Genomic DNA, 14370 nt, shown 5'->3' with positions numbered 1-14370 from the left:
TCGGAATTTTGTCAGCATAAAATAGATTATAATTTTTATACCAAATTTTGCGTCATGTTGTTTAATAAATATAAATTACTAAATGTATTAAAACCTTTTATAACTAAATATCGAGTCTCAAATAAATAATTCCTTTATAGAAATTTTTATAAATGTAATTTAAGTAACGAGTGCACAAAATTGGTCAAAATATTGATAAAATTATTGTGAGCATTGTTTTCACATTGCAGTTTTTTATTAATGAAAAAGAAATAAAGAAATAAATAATAAAATGAACGCGTATGTAACTCAATAACTCTCTTTCATAAAGACAAAGTCAAAGAGAAATTTAATATTTCTCTTTAATAACCCATTCTATCGAAGATTAATATTCGACAGACATTTGCTTAACTCCTAAAGTTCCGACATGTTCTATTGGAATTTTGAAATTGCAACAAAGCCACATAATAAAATTTAATTAAAGCTAATTTACTCAAAATTATTTCAAAAATCCCTTATACGTGTAAAAAATCTATTGGAACTATGGAAAAAACCTGCATTTCGAATCTGATACTATTGGTTCTAATAATTTTTTCGCTAATCCAGTAGTGTTTTCTCATGAGAGATACGGTTTCACAAAGAATTTACAAATTACTTGACGTTATTAGAAATTGACTCGTCAAACTATATTTTTTTTTAGATTGCGGTGTGCACCAGGATTATGCAATCTCGCGGTGGAGAAAAGTAGTTAACGCCGGTATGAGTACAAGTAGGTGAAATATTTTGGTCCTTCTAGATTGAGCAATTTTCGCGGCGTGCAAGCGCGCGGCGTCGTCGTGACCGACGTGCACACACACACCTCACGGTCTCGTTAAAACAGCGCACCTCAGTTTCGCAGAGTCTGCCGGCGCGTTCGCATCCTTCCGCGCGGAAGGAGAGATCAGGCGCGCAAGTACCCTCGTTTCGTTCCAGGGTGTTCACACCCGTTTGCCTATACCCGAGCAAACACACCGTAACGATCCTGCGGCGACTACTCCTCGCGACAGCCCGTATCCGGAGATTCGCGCGGAGAGTGCAGTCCGGAGAAAAACGGCGAAATGTGTCGGAGAGAAATGCGGGTTTCGAAAACTTTGTGAAGTCGCGCGAAACTTTGCAACGCGTAAATGTAATCTTCGATTTTTCGCTCGGCAGGAGGTTCGCGTGCAAACACCGTCGTCGTCGGCGATTTTTCCCCTTTGATAAATGGAAGGTAATAGCGCTTCACGCGTTATCGGGACTTTTAATGAGTTATTTGAATTGCATGTTTTTAAAAATGTAAGGCGTTATAGTTTCTGGAGATTGAAACAAATCGAAATTCGATACGTTGATTAAATTTTGAAAAGTGGAAAATTTATATATGAAAATTTTCATTTCAAAAGTATTAATTTATATAAAACGTTAAAGTTTCACACCTAACTAATAACATCTGTATAAGTAGTTGAATATATAATTTGTGCGATAATTTATTAGTTGATATCATGGAATGACATCTTTTTTCTTAACTACAAAAATATTTTTAACTATCATTTTTTTATTATTAATATTTTTAAATGAAATTTTGAATCGGGATCTACGAAATTGCTCAAACTAAATTAAATTTATTCGAAGAAGTGCAAGCACTGTGAATATAACAGACTACATTAAGAATTTCGACATTATTAGATTGAAAGATAAAAATAGAATTAAGTCCATACTATTTTTCTAACTTCATCTCTATTGTTGTATGAAAAGCAGAAAGTCAGAAACATGTGAGTAATTCAAGTGCATCTGCTTATTGTAGAGAACGAATCTAATTTCACGGAGAGTTTGACAAACGTAAAATACGGATTACTCTCGACATTTTTCTTTAACCTCATTCTTCTTTCACAAATAAGTCACAGAAAAGAAGATAGAACAGGACGCGATCTAATTGTATCATAAATCCACTTAAATTGCGGCTGCAAACAAAGAGAGGAAAGGTTTATCTTATTACTGTTACGTGCGGAGCTCTATAACACTCAGGATCCCTTAAACGCATCTTCTCACTTCTATATTTCATTGAAATTTCGGAATAACACGCCCGCGCGTAAATCTGTCAAAATATTCAGTTCGGAACGTGTGCGCAGGAAATAAGAGTCTAATCTTGCGGTACGGCGGATACGTTCGCTTAAGGAAGACCGTTAATATTACGAGCCAACCGGGAAGGCAGGCCCACGCGACTTTTCGTGACCGTACTTGCACGGGGTAAAATTACAGTTCCATTATGTATTTTCGCATTTATATGCTTCCAATGAGAGAGACAGAGAGAGAGAGAGAGAAAGAGAGGAACAAATACTGTGAGCGCAGCTGCCTCCTGTTCGGTACTCGCGATTAGATTTAACGAGTTGTTTTGGCAATCAGCCTGAATGAAATGGCCCGCGTATCGCGCGTATCGCGCAACGAACGAGACGCAAGTGCGGTACGCAACGACGGACGCGACAATAAATCAGCAACGGGGGTGACGTTATACGAGAGCTGAAAGTCCACGGGCGTTTGCATTCGTATATGTACTTGAAGCGGAAATTTATGCACTCATGGCTTCTCCCGGTACGCCGCGGTATCTAGCACATTTGTCCTCACTCGTAAAGACCGATCTATCCATGGGAGAGCGACGCGAAACAGACTCTCTCACGGAAGGTAGAAAGAGAATTTATCTCGGCCCCGCCGTACGTCCAATCGACCGGTTGCATCGCCGATAATGGACCGCCTTGCGGTACACCGAAAGTTAAATTAATCCCCGGTGAATGCGAAGGCATGTGGAAATAATCCCGTGCAGCTACACGCAACACGGTTCAATTTTCCCGCAATTGCGGAAACGTATCTTTTCGCTTGCACAGTTAATTGCTGAAAGCTCGCCGCCCCCGACTGCCTTACGCTATCGCCGAGGAGAGCGAGGAACAGAATACCGTTATAAGTACAAATGTCATTGGAGTGGATAACATTTACGAACTAAAAGATGAGGAAGTACGAAAGATACGGCGGGGTTGTTTCAATTATACCCGACGGAGCCATGAAAGTTTTACGAGTAAATGTCTCGTTGTTCGTATCACGACACGATAAAAACCCGAAGAAAGAGAGAGAAAGAGAGGGAAAAAGAACTTCAACAGTACATTAGCACTGTTTTTTATTGGTTGGCAGTTCCTACGGTTAGGTGAAAAATAACGTTAAAAACTTTTCGATAAAGATCAAAATTGTATCGTTCCTTCCACCGGTGGCAGTTAAAAGGAACGACAGTTGTAAAAAAAGAGTGTGAGATCGTTGCGCTAACGCAAACTGAAAGACGAGCATTTTAATCTCGAAGATTAATCTGGGAAATAAAATCCCTTGGGAACTAATAAGATTAGCTCTGACAACCAATTTTGATTTAGAGTAATTATTGAAAAAGTAAACAGCAAATGAAATTACTTAATATTTTCTCATTACGCGAATGTAAATGTTATTTTCATTATATTATTACACAGGTGTGTTAAGCGGTTCAATATTTCGTATTATCTAATCTAATATTAATTTCACTTCATGTTTATATTGACAGCAACATTACATCTATCAATATTAGTCAAATAATTTATCAATAACATGTATTTAAACCATTTAATTGCGTATACTGAATGCACTTAATGTATGTAGAAAGGAAGTAAAAATTTCGAGAACACTGATTTCCCTTGACTTAAATTATTAATTTCTCTTTAAAATTTTAAGTAAAAATAAAAATTCAAAAAATTTTACCGCGTTTTAATTTTTATTATGCAGTTAACACAACTGCTATAAATAATTATTGATGATATAGCAAAATGTATATTTGCAGTGTTTCAGAATAGGCGAAAAATAAATATGTAGCGTATTCTTTGTGATATTTAGTAATCAATTTCTGTTAATGAAAAGTAATCGAATTGAGGTATCAATTCGCGTTCCATTTTTTTTTCTTTTTTTTCATTTCGCATTATAAATGTAAAATTCTCCGTAACTGAAGTTTGAAAACAAAGAGATAATAAACCGTTATTTCGCATTCTGTTTGAAGCGAAGATATTTTATATGCATGAGAGAAATATCTACAAGAAGCATCTTAAATTATGACCTAAATAAATTAATTATGACTTCTCGACTTACAATTTTAAAAAAATGAAACCGTACGTGAACTGTGCATATATGCAAACGGTTCTTACGAACTTACGATAAATTAACCAAGCCATTTCCATTCGATAAAATCGGTCGATAGCAAAAATTAGCTAATGGTGCCAATTTCGCTATCAGCCTGACAGATCACGCGGAGGTAAATGAATATGTGCCATAATGACTATTAATGATACTATAACAATCTAATCTGTTACGTATTATCTTTTACATTCCTGTAAAACACGAAGCGAATATCGCATTTCATGGATCTTTATCAAGTTAAGAACGTCCTTTCTTCGCACCTAAGCTGAAGTAAATAAATTATTCGTATTAGAAGTGAATATTTATCGGCGAAGGGCAGTAGCTCGCACGGAATCGTCTTCGTCTTACGTCTGACGTTATAATTCAATAAAGTTTAACGTAGATACCGCAGACCTTTTACTGTCGACTATATCAAGCTTTTAGATGCGCATCACGCAAGAAGATCTTATTTTTACGAGCAAGAAGAAAAATATAACGCAATTACTTACAGTCAAACCACCCAGATTCGATAATTAATCAATGTCGTAGATTAACTATGAAACATTATAATTATCCGCTTATTTTGTTTGCTTTTATTATAAGTACAGGGTGTAAACCTGTAAACAAATAAGTGTTAAATATCTAAAAACGTTTTTAGATAAAGGTTTAAATAATGTTCATATAAACGTAGGTCTACAAACGTAAGGACTTAATTTTCAAGGTAGAAGAAATTTTATCGTGAAACACTAGAATATCTCAAAATTAAAACCGTTTTTAACAAAAATATGATTTCCTTAAGGGGAATAAATAATTTGTTGAAGATCTGATTTTTCAACTTATATAAGATTCTTTTTTAATAAAAATTTTTTTAATTCCTTAAGGGAAATAAATAATTTGCTAAAGATCTGATTTTTCAAACTTATACAAGATTCTTTTTTAATGAAATTCTTTTTAATAAAAATTTTTAATAAAATTTATTTTTTTACATAATACAGTTCGTCTAGTTATTCTACGTATAAAAGTATTAAAACAGAGCTATCAAAAAATCAGAAATGTACAAAATATTTTACACTTTATTCTGGTATTATTTCGATGTAATATTTCGATATACAATTCAAAATATTTCATTCTGTCACAAAAAAATTCTTTCTATCGCAAAGATATTAAGCGTTTCTAGATTCACGTTTATATAGACCTTTTTTAGTCACACAATGGTCAATGGGGAAAATACGTGCCTAGAATATTTGACATTTATTCGTCACACCTTACAGATAATATGTACACGTATATATACTTGCGGATTAATCCGAAAATATTGAATGTCGACATTTGCATAATGCCGAAACTTTTTCCCCCCTGACATTTTCAATGGTAGCAAGAATCGATTCTACACATTTTATGTAGGGCAATATGTGTTCGCCCATTCCGGGATATCCTACATGACCGTTGATTTATTTGCAATATTGTGTCCGTGACATTGCTTCGTTTTCGCTCTCTCATCGTCACTTTATTCGCACAGCTTTTCACGTAGACTGTCTGATTTATTCACCGGGACGGCCATGATGTCGCTCCACTCCCGTCATCCGCGCGATTTCAAGACACTTTACCAATGTGTCAATTTAATTAAATATTTGCGGCGTGTCGCCGATCCGCAAGTTTATTCGTATAAACCGACTCGCTGACGTAATAATTTTAATTTATTGATTTCAATCAAAGAATTCTAAAAAAAATTGTAAAGTGAATATTTCCAAGCACAGAACATCGCCGGGATAAAATACAAAGACAACCCCTGATTTTGGCGAGATAAAATTGGACGAACTGTTTCCGAACGATTTAAATACGAATTGGAACGTTTTTTGTCCGCGAATCTCACATTGTGTGTCTATCGGAGCCGATCTGAATCGCTGTGACTCGATTTAATGAGGAAAATGCGGTTTACGGCAGGTGTAACTCGAAACTATTTGGATCTCACGAGTCGGGTGTCTACGGTATTCGGCTGCACCAAAGTGTATTACAATGTGTTATTACGGCCGGAACTTGGCAGTCCATATTAAAGTTACGAAGCTCGAGTGCGCAACGCGAGAATATTATACCGTACACACACAGAGACGACGAACGATTCAATTTCGTTCTTACAGCGCGCTCGTTCTTACAGAGAAGCTGATTACAATCTGAAGAAGAACGGAATGCGTTGTCTCGCCGGTTCAAAGAACATTCTACACCGGAGTCATGATCCGTGAAAGAAGAAGAAAACGAGTGTCGCGAACTTTATAAGTGTAAACTGATCATTGTGAAAACCAACGTCTCGAATTTGCATCTGTTCGCGCGCGAATCATTTGAAAACGGAGATTTTTATTCGACGTCTGTATTCGTGACGTCAGGGTATCTCCCCGTGCGACTTATTCGACTTCGATAATTCGGCGAGCGGTAATTTATCCATCCGAATTCCGCCGGGTGACGAATTCGTGATGCCGCTGGCGACGGGACGAGCGACTTAGCGGGACATTGCAATCGAGGATACGCAATGAGAGATCGAAGCATGAATCTCGCCGTGCTGATCGTCACCTGGCTGACGGTGACGACGTCGCGCTCGTGCGTCGCGCTCGACGCGACCGAGGAGGAGGACCCGGGCGATTATTACCCGTACGCGGACGACGATGGCAACCACCTCGACTACGCGAACGCCACGAACTGCACGAACGACTACTGCATTCCGGACGAGGACTACATCGACCTGATGGTGCAGCATATATTCCCCGAGTTCTCCGACTGGGTGCTGATCGCGATGCACAGCGTCGTCTTCGTGGTCGGCCTGATCGGCAACGCGCTCGTCTGCATGGCCGTCTATCGCAACCACTCGATGCGCACCGTGACCAATTATTTCATCGTCAACCTGGCGGTGGCCGACCTCCTCGTCCTGCTCATCTGTCTGCCGCCGTCGGTGCTATGGGACGTCACGGAGACCTGGTTTCTCGGGCTGAAACTCTGTAAGGCTGTGCCGTATCTTCAGGTGAGAGCGTCTATTAGAAGTTACCGAAACATTTCCCGATTGTCTAGTCATCGAATCGATTTAGAGCTTGACCGATATTATGTCGGAGGGAATTAAAAAATGTTGGAAACAATATATGTCAATTGGCTTTATGCACTGATAGAAAAATGTGTTGTATGTGTGATTACAATTGTATAGTAAAATTATTATTATTATAATTATTAAATATTAATTATTATATATTATATATTATTAACAGGAATATCATTTGTATGATAATTATTACTATAATATTAGTAATAATAACTAAATGCTATATTTAATACGTGCAGTACAACTTTTTCATAATTGTCATCACTATAAGTATATGATTATGATATTACCAGGGTTGGGTAATTTTTTCAAATTAAATTAAATAAATAAAATTAATTCAGTTAAGCTAAAAGTTATATAAATAAAAAACAAACTCAGTTAAAGTAACGTTAAAATTAATTAAACTCAAGTTAGTAAAAGTTAATTTTGAAAAGCTTTATTTATATTAAATTAAAAAGCCATATAACTTATTTAAATCAGATTACCAACATAATTACAGCATCGATCATTAAATATATTTAATATTTTATTTGTAAATTAGGTTATAATATTATTTATATGAAATAACAAAAAAATATTGTTTTCATGTAGGAATGTATTTTTATTTTATAATTTTTTTCTTTCGCCCAGATAAAATTTTTAATTTAGGAAAAAATGTAATAAGTTAAAGATTATACGTTTCAAAAATAGTTATAGTTAAAAATTAAATCATTTAAAATTAAACAAATTAGATTATTATTAACTTTATTATTAACTTTCAATTTTTTGACTATCCAACGCTGATTATTACTAATATTCATACAATATTTGTAATAATTTTTCTAAAAATGATATTCCTGACTATAATTATTTTACTATGGAATTAGAGTCACAAACATTTTTCTATCAGTGTATGTGTTAAGAAAATCTTGCAAACTGTCTAATAATCTTATTTCATAAATTAGGACGTCTAGTTGTCTAACTGATTCAGAAGTCTCATTACTTCTCATCATCTTTAGTCTCGTAATTTTACCATACTCATTAAAGTCTGGTGTACCTGATACCCATTTTCGAGGTAAATTGGATAAATGCTTAGTTCGCAAATTGCCCTTCGTCGGCGGTTTGATAAGTTAGGATTATCTCCTTTCGGCAATAGATTCTTGTACGACCTATTAGTACTTGGACCGCTGAATCTCGAATTTCAAATTGTTACATTGTAGAATTGCTTGGGCGAAACGAAATTGTTCTACAGTCATTCTAATTTTAACAAATGTTAAGATAAAAAATGATGTAACGCGCATGGGAAACTATATTATAATATTTTTAAAAAATTAATAAGCATAATAATTTTTTATTATATTCGACAGACATTATGATTGGCAATTTAGACAACTGTAGGTCTGAACATTCTAACTACTATTCTACTACTACCTAATTATCCGGATACAAGATATAAAAATTTATTTTATGCTACAAATTCACTAAATATTTTAATTTTAGGGGAAAAATTCAGTCAAAAGTGAAAACTTATTAGTGATGCATTTCTATAATGATATATTTTTCATATATATAATATATATACGTAGAATAAATTTTTAATGCTTATGTGTCTGAACAATTAATTTTGCAACTGTATGTAAAATTATCTTGTTTTTTTTTATTTTATTATTTAATAATAAACGTTTATCATCTTTACATATTTTTAGAAAAAAAAGAGATAAAATATAGAATCAACGCTTCGTTACAGCTTTATTTAAATGCATCTTTCAATCCGATTTTGTGGAACAAGTCAGTGAATTTTTTGTGTGAACACGCAGAGAGTTTGTTTTTGATGGAAATACATCACTGACAAGGATTATCACTTTCAATCGAATAAGTTTTCCTTTAAAAATTATTATATTTGATAAATTTGTAACATAAAATAAACTTACAATATCTTGTGACCAAACAGTTTCGTGACTGTATACATATATTAGTAAAAGTCTCCTTTTTATCTCTAATCGCTTTTAATTGATATCAAGATGTACTTTTACTTTTTTTTTCAAAGCTTTGTCAGAAATTTTTTTAAAGCGACAATGAAAAACTTCTCGATTACACTGAGAAAAAAAGTTGTTAATTTAACTACATTTTTCAACTTGATTAAATTTACACAGTTCAAATATTAACACATTTCAGTTTAAAAGCATTTTATGTGTATTAAATTAAATTGAACTAAAGAAATTTAATCAAGTTGAAAAATTCCGTTAAATTAACTTTTTTCTCATGTAAATTTTTTACAGAGGCGATAAGAATCAAGAGCGAAAAACTTTGCAAATCTCTCGGCGGCTCTGAATGTACCGTCCGCTCAGGGACTTCCGATTTAATCTTACAGTCCCTTACATTATACGTTGTAATATTCCTAAAGTATACATTCTAGGGAGCGTGGGGATTTCACGGATTCACAGATGCACGTGATGAAACTGGCAAAAACCGACAGTTCGAACACCGCGGGCGCGGAGGTAGCGCGGCGACGACGACGACGCATTTTCCGCGACCGTTTTCACCGAGGCTTTTTCAGAAAAGTGCCTCGATATTTCCACACACGCGTCGCGGCCTTCTTGGAATTCGCAAATCCCAGCCAGCCGCGATACGGAAGTCAGGCGGAATCTATTTTGCCGCAGACTCTGCCGGCGGCGGTTCCATTCTACCGTGGTTCTATTCCATCGATCGCTTGCAGTTGGCACACGAAAAAAGTGAGAATTGAAAATCGTAAGACGCGCAACCGGTGACATCGCATTCCGCGAATAACGTTGCCTCAAACTAAACGATCACATGTTTTATGCGATTTTTTTTTCACACTCCTTTTTGTAATCACACTTGAATAAGTACGTAAAAAAATGTGTTTTTTTTTTTTAAATTCTTCTCGCTCCTTGAAAATATAAATACATAAAAATGCGTTTTCCGTGTCACCCGAAGCATTATGCATATCAAGAGTCGAGTTTGCTTCTGAAAATTCGCTTTTTATACCGAGAGAATATGTTTCGACCGCATCTGCATCGAGACCTTGTTACAAGTGTGCACTCGCATCTCATTAACATTTCAGTCCTTTACCAAACTAGCGAAGGTCGAATTACGCTTGTTGCATGTGTAATTTAAATTTAAATGGACAATGCAAATTCAATCAGAATCTCCGCAGAATAGAGAACGTTTCTTATCCATAATAAAAAAATAAATTATAATGCTATTCTGATGTACCTACAATAATTTTTAAAGACTGATTAAATAATTGTGATATATAAAAATTTTTATATAAAGACCTATATAAATATATATATATATATATACATATATAATATATAACTTTATACTAATTTCTGTTTGACGTTAATAAAACGATAATTACATTTCAAAACACAAAAACTAATTAAAAGAATAATGTTCAAATTGTTTCTCTTACAAAAAATTAAATATGAAGAAATAAAAAAATTAATCATATATAATTATATACTTATGATTCAAGAAATATATATAATTATACATGGACAATTGTGTCTCAATTTTTTCATACTTAACTTTTGGTAAAAAAAACAATGCAACAATTATCGTTTTAATTAGTTTTCGTCATTTTAATATAACTATTATTTGTTAACATCAAACAGAAATTTAAAAAAATACTAGTATAAATATATATGGACATCGTATATAATTTTGTGTTATTGTACAAAATTACCAGGAGAAAGTAACATGAATTAACTGAAAGCGCTGTTTATGTTTCTGCGTTTTGGCTAATTAGTTATTCGAATTATTAGTCGGTAAATCGAGTAATTCCGTTTCGTTACCGAGTAATCACGATCGTTCACTGGCTAAATGAGTGAATATACAAACAATGTCAAATGTATGTAATCTTGATAATCATACACATGATGTGTGTGCAGTTCCGTCGAATTTTCTGCCAGCATGCAACGCTAGAGTGCAGTCAGTTTGTGTAATAAAAATCCTCTTGCCCACGGTACATTTAACTTGATTACCAATTACGCTACTTTGCCGGGGTTGCGCTTTTCAGCGGACCTACAGCTGACGTTAATTTGAGTGGCATGGCAATTCTCTCGGGCAATGCATCACGGTTATCACGATGGAATTCTTCGCAGAGAGAATCGAAGCATGTGCACTCGATTTAAATCCGATGACTGATTAATGGCTTATCGTTGGAATATTTTACGCTTTAAAGCATTTGATATCGTTATTGCAGAACACAGTCTGATAATTAAAACCTTGTCACTCTGTCGTATTGTATCATATTGATAATGTTACACAATGGTGCAAGTTGAAACAGATTAATTCTTTTCCTCTTCGCAATGAAAAATTTTTGAAATTATGTGCAACGCTGTTTCTTTCGATTCGTAATAATGATATAATGAGTATGTAACGAATATATAGAATAATAAAATAAAGAGTTTAAAAGATAATTGAGCAAAGAATAACCATAGCTATTATAAAACGGATACAGATATACGTAGTTACCTTAAGAGCTACATATAAAAAAATGTATTTAAATACAGTTCATTTAATTTTATCTTTATTGCGGAAGATGTTAAAGATGCAGAATAAGTCATCAAGGCAAACGTCATTGCGGATTGAGTGCGACCGTATCGGTCTCATCGTAGTGTACTATATATATATAGTTTCTCCAATGTACGATAGATGGCTAGAGTTGTACTTTATCTCGTAATTAATTTCCGATGTACAGACTTTATAAGACACCGCTGTCGAAGAGATCGACATAAAAAGGGTGCTCGCTACTTCAATAGCGCATCATGTCGGTTTAACACCCTCGTGGTGGGGTATGGCTATCAAGACATACCCAGTACGTAATTTTTGTAAACGCGAGGTTGTTGGCTGCCATAAGCACCGGCGCCTCCTCTAAGTTTTTTAAATATAAATACTTATTATACAGTAATAATTTTTTATGTTATGGAATAATTAGTTGTTGGGTAATAATTACTGTGATTATCACTGCTTAAATGTGTTCTCAAGCTGTTCAATTCATCTCAAAAACTATTACGCTAATTAAATAAAGACAGTCAAACATATACATGTAAAATAATGCAGCATATAACTAGCATAATAAAAAAAGTAAATTTCACAAAACACTGAACTTTATACTCTTTTATGCGAATACTTTTGTTGGTACTATTTGTAAAGTTTAAACAAAAATGTATATTACATGAATTCATAAAATATATGTCGTTAGTTAAAACTTCTTGAAAGGAAAATGTTGTAAATTCCTTTGAATTTAGTTTCGTCATTTTGAACAATAAATATATATAAAATGTATGTACATATTGATGTCTTGAATATTGAATCGCAATTTTGTATTCTGTCAAGAGAGAAATAAAACTGAAACGTAGTATTGTAACTAAAACTTTTTTTTTTACGTAAAAAATTGAATATATACATATTAATATCTTTGAAAATGTTATACTGCAATATTGTATTTAATCAAAAACTAAATGAAAAATTTCGATTTTTTATATTAATATAAAACGTTTTTTTTTTAAGATCTCTGTTAATAATCCTATTAATTATCTGATGATGTTATTGGAAAAAAAACATTTTCATATACAAATATTATTCAGAAATGTAAAATAAAATACGTTTTCTAGTAAATTAAATTGATTTTTTTATAATTGCCATCCAACAAGAATGCCAGTTTAGAAAAAAATATATTTAATAATTTAATTAATATAGAAATATTAAAATCCACTTCGACTGAATATGACACTCTTTTTTTCTGTTGTATTTACATAACTGTCTAATATTGAATTTATTATTATTTTTAAATTTATATACTAAAATTTGTAAATTAATATACAGAATATAAGTTCCGTAACATAAATTAATTAACAATTATTATATATCTCACAGTTTACATTTCTGGAGAATAAAACTACTAACTTGTCATTTAATGTAACTAACTTTCAGTGCAATTACGACATACGTACGCAAATACGTATAAGTAACAATTTGTAATATTTAAATTTAAATGCAAATAGGATGTACGAGTGATGGTACGGTGTATTAGAAGTTATGGTATATAAATTTACATGCAAATATATGAAAGTAGATTGAAATGTAAGCAAAGATGCGACGCAGTTTGACAATAATAAATATTATTTCACCAATTCGTTACTTTTATGTGTGCAACGCGACGGGAAATCAATGCGCGCCGTTTATCTTTTCATCTATGAACAAGTATTGTAGTTTTAAACGTGTTACATAAATGACGTATGTTCTATCGATCCTATATGCAATCTGAAAAGTATCCCGGTAATATCCTCTGCTGTTGCATATTCATAATTATATAACACGCTTGGTTTCCCCAAATGTTATATGCAAATCCATTGCAACGTATGAAATCGATCAATTAGATAACAAAGGGCAGAAATGTAAGTCATTTCGCGAAACAATTCTCTTTTACATATACATAAAGACAATAGCCTTTTCTTGCTTCTTTGTCGCTGAATTAAATTTTAATTGTCCAGTTATATAATTTAATTACACAATTGTATTAATTATATAGTATATAAAAATTTCTATTATTATTTTAAAAACAATTTCCTAGAATTACAAACGTACTAAAAATATAATAACTTGTGTTACGATTTATGTAGAAACCTAACTCTGCACTTAGGTAATTAATATATCTGAGCAATTAAAATTAAAAACGTAATGAATGTCGTGACAAAAAAAAAAAAACTCGATTTCCCTCACGAAAGTTTCCCCGCACGAAACGTTTTCCGATTGTTTCCTGCAAACTTTTCTCGTCTTCGCCGAGTCTTCGACAATTCGAAGCACGCGAAACTTTAAACGTTCGACGGAATAACGCCGATGTCTCAGGAGTGGTCGATAAGAGATATTCGGTTTACGGATATTTTCGAGCGTGCCGCAACGATATGTCAGCGCTTGACCATAATCCGCTATAGCGTTCGCATTCGTAAAAGAATTCGCGTGTTATTCGCGCGCGCCGCCGATTACGGGCGTCCCCGATTAGACAGGTACGTGCCCGTATATGTAAATTCTATTTGTTACGTACACTCCCGCAGAATGTGCCCACGGAATGCATTACATCCCCGCGTGTGTCTCCCCAATAACGCGCGCCT

The 14370-nt window shown here is 33.7% G+C and overlaps 2 protein-coding genes and 1 non-coding gene across 9 annotated transcripts in view; 2 read left to right on the top strand and 1 right to left on the bottom strand.

The window, feature by feature from the left end:
- Positions 1-14370, bottom strand: part of LOC105839038 (ATPase family protein 2 homolog) — an 88878-nt gene that overhangs the window by 51750 nt on the left and 22758 nt on the right. The gene's annotated exons all lie outside the window — the stretch shown is intronic.
- Positions 500-14370, top strand: part of LOC105830948 (orexin receptor type 2) — a 42077-nt gene continuing 28206 nt past the window's right edge. For 4 of the 6 annotated variants that reach the window (XR_003626514.2, XR_003626515.2, XR_004964585.1 and 1 more), the window contains exons 1-2: positions 500-1228; positions 5928-7180. Coding sequence is in view for 3 of the 6 variants with exons in the window: in XM_036291869.1 (XP_036147762.1) it covers positions 6695-7180 (486 nt within the window). In the remaining 3 variants the exon portion in view is untranslated. Of the gene's footprint in view, positions 1229-5927; positions 7181-8901; positions 9964-14370 lie in introns of those variants that run through there. The other 2 variants (XM_012670688.3, XM_036291870.1) reach the window with 2 other exon arrangements.
- On the top strand, positions 11993-12129 carry LOC114255242. The gene has a single exon (XR_003626555.1). It is a non-coding gene; the product is annotated as a U11 spliceosomal RNA (small nuclear RNA).

Source organism: Monomorium pharaonis, chromosome 9 (assembly GCF_013373865.1).
Source record: "Monomorium pharaonis isolate MP-MQ-018 chromosome 9, ASM1337386v2, whole genome shotgun sequence".
NCBI lineage: Eukaryota > Metazoa > Arthropoda > Insecta > Hymenoptera > Formicidae > Monomorium > Monomorium pharaonis.
This window is presented reverse-complemented; position numbering and strand designations above follow the sequence as displayed.